Source organism: Xenopus laevis, chromosome 5S, assembly GCF_017654675.1.
Source record: "Xenopus laevis strain J_2021 chromosome 5S, Xenopus_laevis_v10.1, whole genome shotgun sequence".
NCBI classification, from domain to species: Eukaryota; Metazoa; Chordata; class Amphibia; order Anura; family Pipidae; genus Xenopus; species Xenopus laevis.
The window spans coordinates 50956767-50967928 of record NC_054380.1 but is presented as its reverse complement, the minus strand read 5'-3'; the positions used below and the strand labels follow the sequence as shown (position 1 = coordinate 50967928).

Here is an 11162-nt window from a genome sequence, read left to right as displayed (position 1 = left end):
ACCGAATCCCAATTTGCATATGCAAATTATTGTGGGAAGGGGAAAAATTTGTATTCCTTGTTTTATGACAAAAAGTCATGGAATTTCCCTCCCCACCGCTAATTTGCATATGTAAATTAGGATTCGGATTTGGTTCGGCCGGGCAGAAGGATTCGGCCTAATCCGAATCCTGCTGAAAAAGGCTGAATCCTGGCCGAACCCAGAACCAAATCCTGGATTCGGTGCATCCCTAGTTCCAAGGATTGATGTCCTCTTTCAGTCTGGCCATGGGTCTGAGGTTGGTATGCAGATGAGAAAGACAAATCCGTACCCATGAGAGAGCAAAAGGCTAAAAAAAAAAAAAAAAAAAAAAAAACTGAACCCCTCTGTCAGAAACAATATTCAATGGAGCCCCATATTTGAATATATTGGAGAAAAAGAGTTTGGCAAGAGACTTGGGGGCGGGAAGTGGAATGAAATAAGACATTTTGCTAAATCGATCCACTACCACCCAAATTACAGTATTCCCTCTAGAGGGAGGTAATTCTGTAATGAAATCCATGGCAACAGGAGTCCACGGTCTTTCGGGAATAGGAATCGGCCATAGCAGACCATGAGGTAAAGACCTGGACGGATTAGAGCGTTGACAAACTGGGCAGGATTCAATATAGTTACCAACTTCCTTTGTCAATGTTGGCCACCAAAGCGTAAGAGATAAAAGGGATCAGGTTCTACTATGACCCAGGTGCCCATCTACTTTAGAATCATGAATTTCAGACAAGACCGCCTCCCGAAGGTTCTCTGGGACAAAAAGTTTACCCGCAGGCTAATTAGGAGGGGAATCAACCTGGGTTTGAACAGTGAGGAAAATAGATCTGGACTCAGGGCTGCCACAATCACTTCTTTAGGTACAATAAACTCAGGTTCAATTACCTCTTTAGGACTGGAGACAAAACTTCTAGAGAGGGCATCCTCTTTAGCGTACTTTTCTCCTGGCCTGTATGGTATAATGAAATTAAAGCAGGTAAAGAACAATGCCATCTGGCTTGTCTGGGATTCAGGCATTTCACAGATTCAATGTATAACACATTTTTATGATCAGTAAAGACTGTAATCATATGCTTAGCACCTTTAAGAAAATGTCTCAAAAGCCCATTTAATAGCCAATAATTCCGTTACCAATATCATAGTTCATCTCTGCCGGAAAAAGAAAATTTTTAGAGAAGGCGGCACAGGGATGAATTTTGTTGATAACAGTGTGTCTTTGGAATAGAACCGCTCTTGTACCTATTTTAGAGGCATCTACTTCCACCAGGAAAGGAAGGTTGGAATCAGTATACTGGAGTACAGGAGCATAAATAAAAGCTTTTTTTAACAAATCAAAAGCCCTAATTGCCTCTTCAGGCCAAATTCTAGGTTCTGAACCTTTCTTTGTAAGGGCAGTGATGGGAGCCACTACAGTGGAGAAATTCTTAATGAATTGCCTATAGTAATTGGCAAACCCTAAGAATCTTTCAATGGAATTAAGGGATAAGGGTTGTGCCCAATCTAAGATGGCCTGGACCTTGGTTAGCACCATCTCTAGACCCTCTTTAGAGATAATGTACCCTAGAAAATTCAAAGTGGAGACCTCAAAAACAGACTTTTCATGTTTAGCAAATAGAATAAGGCAAAACCAACTATGTAACACTTCCTGTACCTGAAACCGATGGTCAGATTAAAGGAATAGATTAGTATATCATCCAGATAGACCACAATGTACGGAACTAGAAGATGACGGAATACATCATTAACAAATTCTTGGAAGACAGCTTGTGCGTTACATTAGCATTGCTAAGTACTCATAATGCCCAACCCAGAGGCCGTCTTAAATTCGTCCCCTTCCCTGATTCAAATTAAGTTATAAGCACCCCAAAATCAAGCTTAGTGAAGATTTTGGCACCCTTAACTGTATCAAAGAGTTCAGAAATCAAGGGAAAGGCATAACGATTTTTGACCAAAATCATATTCAACCCCCCCTATAGTCAACACATGGTCTTAAACTCCCATTCTTTTTTTTTAACAAAGAAACAGCCAGCACCTGCAGGGGACAAGGAACCCTTTTTCCAGATTGTCCTTGATATACTCCTCCACTGCCTGGGACTCAGGGAGAGAGAGAGGGTCTGTGCTACCCCTAAGAGGAGAGGAATCTGGAATTAGCACAGTCGTAGGGTCTGTGCGGAGGCAGGGTTTCAGCATCTTTCTTGGAGAACACATCAGAGTATGAGGCATAAATAGTAGGTAACCCTTCAAGGGACGTTGCAGTCAATACCGACATTTTAAAACTGGAAGCCTCACAGCTTGTTCCCCAATGTAGCAACTTGCCCGTGACCCAATCGATTTGGGAGTTGTGTTCCTGTAACCAGAGGAGACCTATAATCACAGAAATGATATAAGAGAAAATCTCTCATAGTGATCCCCTATAGACAAAATGAGTCTTTCGAAATGAGAAGAAACCAACCCATCCCCAAGGGGACTGCCACCTGTAGCCAACAATTTGACTGACGGAACAAGGGGTTTTGAGGGCTTACCATGCTGAAGCAAAAAAACTTATTAAGGAAATGCTACACTGCCCCAGAATCAAGAAAGTCTGGAATCTCAGTGTAAATGCAAAACACGGGTAGTGAAAGTTAAACGGAGCTCACCCTTTCCTGTAGCGTGTTGGTCGCAGCTCTCGCGATACTCCGGCAACTCCAAGCCGGCATCTGTAAGGCAATTCCTGTGTATCGCTTTTCAGCGCTGGCCCATCCACATCAAGATTCGCTACACTTATTCTTTGAAAAAATGGCTTTATTCAAATTCCATAAGTGATAACAGGCAGTGGGTAAGTGGTACGAACTAACGCGTTTCGTGCCCTTTCTATTGGTACTTCATCAGAGTTCAAAGTGAGTCACGTGTTAACCCATTATATAGAGTATCTGGTGCAAATTAGCAAAACACCTGTATGTATAAATTAACATAAATCCATTCCCTTCAATTACATCAAACATTCTATTGGATACTTGTGAATACTGAATAATACTAAGTGAATTCATTCCAATATATTACCATACAGGTTATAGAGAATAAAACAGTGAGTGTAAAAGTGATTATATAAAAGCAATTATAAAATGATTATAAAAAATTGGAATATAGAACACTTCTCAGTAAATGCATATATTTATATAATACCATTTGTGAATAAAACCATTTTATAAATTGTAATATGCATATTAATATTAAACCAATACCCTGTATTTCTAATATCTTTATTTGCTGACACTACATATAAGTTAATTAATTTATTTAATATCATTCGATCCCAATATAAACTATACACTATATATATATAGAAATTCCAATTAATCAATATGGTAAGTATAGGGCACCATTAAAAACACTATGTTGTAAGATAGGTGTTAAAAAGGTATATATATATGTATATCGCCGCATCAATTTCATTATAGCTAATATTTGATCGATTTAAGGTTGCTACGACATGCATATATAACCAATATAGGTTACTCATTTCTGACACGTGAGACATAAATAAATTTCAAATGTTACATCACAACGTTATCTCTTTATCCTATTGTATGTGGGAGGGGACGCAAAAAATTATTATCCAACACACGTCCTCCAAAAGAATCAAGTCTGAAGCACTATCCGAACGGGTTGAGGTTGTTAACACTATCAATATTGTGTCATATTATATCTGGTCTCTGGATTCAGCCTAAAACATACTTCCTTTTTATATCCCTATTATTCTATATAGGACTTAACGTCACACTCTCTGTTAAGTCCTTGAGGTGATACTGTTTCCAATAAAAGTATCCATTTGATTTCCTTTTTGGACAACAGTTTATCAATATCTCCTTTTCTTTTCCCCAAATTGACAGTTTCAATTGCCAGATCCTCAGAGTCCACATCACAACGTGTTATCTCTTCTTCGCCACCATCTTGTTTTTGCCCTTCTTGGGTCCTGTTGTTCTTTTGGTGTTTGTTATTTCCTCCTCTCTTGCCCCTTTTCCGTTTTCTGTTCTTTTTTCTTGACCAAATTGATCGATTCTTCGTCTACCTCGTCTTGGCTCACGTCCAGATCGCTGCCCGATGTCACTAAAAAAGAAACACTAGGGGAAGAAACTTCAGACCCTGCACAGGATATATCAGCATTAATGGATTTATGTTAATTTATACATACAGGTGTTTTGCTAATTTGCACCAGATACTCTATATAATGGGTTAACACGTGACTCACTTTGAACTCTGATGAAGTGCCAATAGAAAGGGCACGAAACGCGTTAGTTCGTACCACTTACCCACTGCCTGTTATCACTTATGGAATTTGAATAAACCCGTTTTTTCAAAGAATAAGTGTAGCGAATCTTGATGTGGATGGGCCAGCGCTGAACAGCGATACACAGGAATAATCTCAGTGTAAACCCTATACCAATTTAAGGGTACCGGAATGAACAACTGAGACGAAAGTTGTTGGGGAGTAGAAACGACATGACCCAAACAGGACTCCTGAGACCTGCTTAGGCTCTGTAGTTTCCCGGCCTCTTAAGACATGTATTGCGGAGATGCCCCTTATTCCCACAATAAAGGCACAAGCCGTTAGCCTGCCTAGCGATAACAAGCCTTTCTTCTAGCGATAACCATGTAGCCCAATTGCATGGGTTCCTCACTGGGCCTAGGGGCAAAAAGGAGAGGCTTGGGTGCCAATTTTGAGAGGGATTTAAGGAGGCATATCTAGGAGCATCCTCTTCCCTAGCGTCTTTCCCTATGCCTTCTATCAATCTGGATAGCCAGATGTATAAGGGAGTCTAGGGAGGACGGAGTGGGAAAATTAACTAGGCTATCTTTTATAGCCACAGACAATCCCATCCTGAATTAGCTTCTCAGCGCTATGTCATTCCAGCCTGTCTCTACCACCCATCTGCGAAATTCTGTACAGTAATCCTCAGCCCGCTGTTTGCCATGCCTGATTTTTGGATGGCAACATCGGTAGAGGCGGCGCAGTCGGGATTATCATTAATAACAGCCATAGCCTAGAAGAAGGCCTCCAGTGAGAGATGGGCTGGATCGGATGATGACAGGCTGAATGCCCATTATTGAAGATCCTCTTGAAGTAGGGTGATCACAAAATGTACCCTGGATTCCTCGGCAGGAAAGGAATAGGACAAAAACTCAAAATGGAGTTTACATGCCTCCTGGACGGTAAAAAACCTGCTCTGATCACTGGAGAATCTTGGGTTCAATAATAGAGATACCAGAGGAAGAAGGTAGCAGTCTGCTTGCCAAAATTAAAGCTGAAGCAGGAGCCTAGCTGAGAGTCCTTGGACATCACGCCAGGTACTAATACAATAGGTCTGTAAAAGTATGTGTACATATGTGCGCAGTGGTTAGTTTGGAGGAATTGAATTTCATAGACTTTGGTCTTTTTTCAACCCACGTAACTATGGAAATGCAAATGAACTTGCCATACAACTGTAATGACTTTCTACGAGAAACCTAGACAATCATCTTGTAGTGGCTGTGATCTGCAAAAGAACTTGATACAACACTACTCAGAAGGTTAAACCCCAAAATATTGCTCTATATTCATGCTGTTTAAAAAATATATTTACTATATCATATTAAAATATATATCAATTGCCTCACATGAAGCCTAAAGTGTTTCATGCTTACCTAGCATTAAATCCAGGTAATTGAATTGGGCAAATCTTTGAATTGCCTATGATTAAGTGCTGGGAAGCATGAAACATTTTAGGCTCATGTGGGGTTATTGATGTATATTTTAACATATTTTGTAAACACCATGCGTATAGAGATATTTTGGAGCTTAATTTATTACCTCTTTTTGGTCACTCTATCATGCTCTATTATGTACTATTTATGAGACTCTGTAGCCAATATTCTTTACTACACAGAAAGTCACTGACCTAAATTAACCCTGGCTGAAGAAAATTTTACAAAAAAAAAGTGGTAAATAGTACATGTTCTAATTTGACCAGTGTTAATAGTGGGGTACCACAGGGGTCTGTCTTTGGTTCTTTGCTTTTAAATTGTTCATAAATGAACTTGAGATTGGCATGTTCTCTATTTTTGCTGATGATACGAAAGCTATAATTTGCATAAAGAACTGAGCTGCAAACTGCCAAACTAAATTGAAGATTGATGCACTTTGGTAAAAAGAACATAAATATTATTTATAATAGATTCCCATTTAGAGATACCAAAGGGGCAAAATATTTTGTTTCATTAGTGATGGTGGAGCCAGTCAGTTTTTCTATCATGTTGCCTGTTGATTCATCTTTTTTTAGATAACTGTTCTTATTTCAGATTGCACCTGGGATGTCACATGTAAAAATAAACTCAACAATTAACCTTAGTTAATTTCAAATGGAGCATATATCTGCTCCACTGCAAACCTCAGCACCCCAAGTGCTATCAGAGTTTAGAACACATGCAAAACAATAGATGATTTTTGGTTTTGTAATACATGCTTACATTCTTACCGGCATTCTTTCAGTTACATCTCCAATCTTGAAGTTCATTGTTGAACGAACAGTTTGGGCTCCATAATATTTATCATTTGGAACTTTGAGTTCTCCAAATGTATCAGATTCAATTCTGTATGAGCTGGCCTGGAAGCACAAAAATAAACCAGATCTTCTAAGTTCTTTTATATTTTAATGCAATTTGACGCAAGTTTTTAAGGGAGAACTAAAACTTAAATAAGTAGGGTAAAAATGCTAAAGATTTTATTTTTTGGGTTCTGATTTTTTTTAAAGCCTTTGCCTGCTTTGCATACATACATTAGATTATTTTCAGATCCTCAGTAGTTATTGACAGCCAAAAGTTTGAGGTGTCAGATTTTATTAAGTTCTGCAATTGTAAAACAGTGACAACTCTTAAAGGAAAACTATACCCACAAAATGAATATTTAACCATCAGATGGGCCAATTGATATAAACTATTAAAGCATCTTACCAAGCTGGAATATTTATATATCTGTTGCCCCTTTTACATCTTTTACTTTGAGCCACCATTTTATGATGGTCTGTGGTGGTTGCTTGACCAGAACAGAATCCTTTATCCCTACTACTTGTCTTGTCTTCCTCATACATACATATAATAGATGGCTGACCTCCAGGGTGCTCAGTGTTCCAGTGTGCTGCAAATTTAGGGGCCCTAAAAAATTTTGCATGAATAGTTTGTTTTCTTAGTTCTTGTATAGAGGAGACTAAACACATTTATGCAACAAAGTAAAGAACAATGATTTCAAATTTTTCAAAATAAAAAATGTGCACATGCACCCCCACATCTTGTGTAAGTCGAGCAAAATAAACTTACACTATATACACTATTTAAATCTTGTTCCTTTCATTCTTTTGGAATCCAAAATTAGAGCATACAGGCAAGGTACCATTTTATGGAAACATAGAAAGGCAAGTTTTGCATCTTTCCAAAATCTAACATTTGCATTGCAAAGGAGGACCTGATGCACATGCCCATGCGGAGGCTACATAGTTATAGAAAGTAAGGAGGGAGTGGGCATGTGGGGAGTGCAGGGATACCTAGAAAGTGAAAAAATTTAAAGGAGAAGGAAAGCTATGGAGGCATTTTATTGCCAATAGATTAGCTGCAAAAGTGCAAGCTAGAATGCTATATTTATCCTGTAGAATGTTTTACCATGCAGAAAAGTTAATATCAAAAATGATACAAGTCCCAAGGCCTCTTAAAGTAAAAACAAATTAATTTATTGATGTTCACATTAAAAGAGTATCTAGTACATACCACCCCACATATATCCCACCTTATGCGTTTCACACCCTCCGGCGCTTAGTCATAGGTGTATCTCATGTTTCTCATTCATCTCATGAATGTTTTACCATACCTGAGAAAAAAGCTCTAGAAGCTCTCTGTTTGTTTAGAATAGCAGCTGCAGCATTAGCTTGGTGTGATGACTTACTGCCAGAGTCTCTCCCTGCTCACTTATAGCTCTGGGCTCAGATTACAGCAGACAAGGGAGGGGGGAGGAAGAAGCACAAACTGAGCATGCTCACGCCCAATGCAGCGTAACAGTATATTAAATTGTCATTCCATTAAAACACTTTACATTTTTGATGTTACAGTTTATTTAATTAAAAGGCACCTATGACCTAACAATATTTTCCCCCACCAAAGGTGCAGGTTGCCTGGGTTAGGACTTGACCAATTTATGTCACATGATACACATAACAAGCAAACATTATGTGCATGCATGTCCACCAATGTGGCCACCTGCATCACGAGGAAGCAATCATTAGTGTAAACATGAAATAAACTATAATTGCGACTAATTGGGATATGTGAAGCTTAGTTAGGAGCATTTACGTTATTGTCTTGTTATTACAAACGAAAAGGAAATTATTATTAAAAATAAGTATTATATGCTTAAAACAGGTTCTGTGGATATGGGTTTCCCACAATTCTAAGATAGAGCTGGGGGGGGGGTGGCACAGTGACAGGAAAATGTATGACCCTACTGGAAAAAAATATTCACATCTGTGTCACAATCCCTAACTGATAGTTCCCAGTTCCCAAACCAAGCTCCTCCTCTACCCTTGCCTCCATTCAGTACCTGAGTGTTGCTCTGCATGGTCTTGGTAATTAGAGGCTGAAGTAGACTCAAAACCACTTTTCCATGTCATTCCTAAAGTGATTAGCCACTGACAGCCCAAGACCTGAAAACTATTTGATTTTCTGCCTTCCCAGAGGAGGAGTACATATCTAAAAGGATCACAATCAAACTAAAGGCTTTGGCACACTGGCCATTTTCGACCATTTCCATGCTATGTATCTATGGCAGACACTGACATGACAGGTCATCACTGCTTAAAAACTCTGGCATGCCCTCGCTACCACCAACATTGTCTACCAAAGTTAGATTGTTCTCCGTAATTTTCTACAATAATTTGTGACATGGTGTTTTTAAATGATGTGGTTTTCTCAGAGAGAACAGTGAGGCTCAATATAAAAGGGCACATAAAAAACTAGAAGGTGACCTTAGAGATATATCGTACGGGAAATACATTCTTACCATCCTCCCCCGTTTCACCGTCAATGACTGCAGAGCAAGCGCAGAAAGCTGTTTACGGTAGTGGGCTGCGCGCCGAAGGGAGCTCAAACACCGGTACATAACTAGACTTGGCCTAACGAACCCAAGGGGAAGAGGAGGTCGTTGTGCAATGAGACAGCTAACCAATCATACAAGTAGCGCGCAGACACTGCCTACTCATTGCACGCAACTTGAAACTAAGAGCAAGGGGGCGCGGCTTAGAGAGGCTGACCAATTAAATGGGTTGTATCATAGAGTGTCTGTCACGCTATGCTTTGCAGAAAGTGTTAAACGGTAGGTAGAGATGACTGAGAGTTGAAACTAAGCGTAGTTTGTTATTTTGCGATCTACCAACTTCAAGAGATTAATACTCGAAAGTAGTTAATAGACTGTTCCGATAAGGAGGCGCGTCTAGTTATTTGACCGAGCAAGAAGAAGGCATTACTAGTGGCTAAACAATTTCCTAACCTCCCTGGTCACTGTCTGATGATGAGAGCTGCTTTAGAGACATGGGCGTCCGCAAATAGGGGCGGGGGGGGGGGCACGTGCCCCCCCCACCTCTGTCAGTGATTTCATCCAGTAAGAAAGCATGATGTTTTGCTTGCCCACATCACGTCCCCCACCTCCCCAATCCCCACGTCACTGGATACTGAAGGAGACCCCTCCAACATTCTTCCCTGCCCAGTGCGTGAATGCAGGCTCAGAGGCACGGGCGATCGCATTTATGTGCAGGGGAGGGTGCTTTCCTCCTCTCTCACTAGCTGCCCTGTCAGCAATAAGTGCTGCTGTTGTAAATCAAACGTTTTCCGGAGCCGGCAGGGCCTTTCCTGCTCTCTGTCACCGCTCTGCTAGTATCTATGTGGTGAACTCCCTGTCAGGGCCGGAAACTAGGGGTAGGCAGAGTAGGCACGTGCCTTGGGCTCAAAGCTTGGGGGGCGCCAGGCACGTAGCTTACACTGTTGCCTACCCCAATTCTGACTAAGGGAGTTCTGCGTTTCCGCCTAATTGTGAGGGGAGGGGGGAGAGTGTACCGGAAGGGGTTCACGCCGCCGGTCAGCGTGCATGTGCGCACTCTTCCTGCACGCGCAGTGGATGGGGCGCCAGGGCTGGCCGGTTTGCCATCGATCCTGGCCCGGCCCTGCTCCCTGTCTCGAGAGAAAGCACAGGGACAGCAACTTGAACTAACAGTGGATGTAAATGCGAGCTAGTGAATGCTTGAGAGATGAGTGCCTGGGCTATGATGTGAACTACAACTCCCTTCACTCCACACAGAGCTTAGCAAGAAGTAAAGGACAGGTAACATTGAGATTGGGCAGCATGCCTGTGGCTCAGGTGTCTCTCTGCATCAGCAGATGGGGGGGCACAGTACTTTTACTCTGCTCTGCCATCCTGCAGCCAGGGGCGTAACTACCGGGGGAGCAGGGGGTGCAACTGGGCCAGGGCCAGCACCCCGCAGGGCCCCCCCCCGGCTCTTTATGACCAAAAGAAAAGCACAAAAGAGTGGGAAAATTTTAAGGCAATCCCAATCTCACGTCCTGAAACCAAAAATGTAACCATCATTTTCAAACATGAATCAGTCCCCCCCCGAGGATATCCTTGTTTGGTTAAAGAGACTAACTAACCCCTCTCACCAAGATCTATAATGAGGAAGGTTTTTGGGCGGGAGGATGGAAAGCCCAAGTGAAACTAGAGGTTCAACACAATGTCCCCAGGCACCTCCCTAACTCATTTTTCATAGGAAGAGAACGTGGGGTTTGTTTTTACCCAAGCCAACCTCGCCAATGCTTTAAGTGTGGGTCAAACAGACACTTGGCCATTAACTGTGAAACCAAGGTGTGTGCTCTGTGTGGTGCTAAAGGCCATACCAGCAAGGAATGTAATGAGGTCAGGTGCAACCTATGTAATGCTCTGGGTCATACACACAGGGACTGCCCCAATGCTTGGCATAACATTGTCAGGGATTGCCCTAATTTGGAGCAGGAATTTCAGGAGGAGGAGGATCGGGAGGAGGGGAGGGGGCATGAGGAAGAAATGGAGTTGGAGACCAGGGTGGAAGGAG

General features: G+C 41.4%; 1 protein-coding gene across 2 annotated transcripts in view; it reads right to left on the bottom strand.

Moving 5' to 3' along the window:
• LOC108705582 (fumarate hydratase, mitochondrial) overlaps positions 1–9313 on the bottom strand; it is an 80399-nt gene extending 71086 nt beyond the window's left edge. Inside the window, exons 1-2 of one of the 2 annotated variants that reach the window (XM_041564543.1) lie at positions 9086–9313; positions 6519–6647 (exon numbers count right to left, since the gene is read on the bottom strand). In XM_041564543.1, the coding sequence (XP_041420477.1) occupies positions 6519–6647; positions 9086–9184 (228 nt within the window). In that variant the 5' untranslated portion in view covers positions 9185–9313. The remainder of the gene's footprint in view (positions 1–6518; positions 6648–9085) is intronic. The other variant, XM_041564542.1, reaches the window with a different exon arrangement.
• Positions 9314–11162: the final 1849 nt, after the last annotated feature.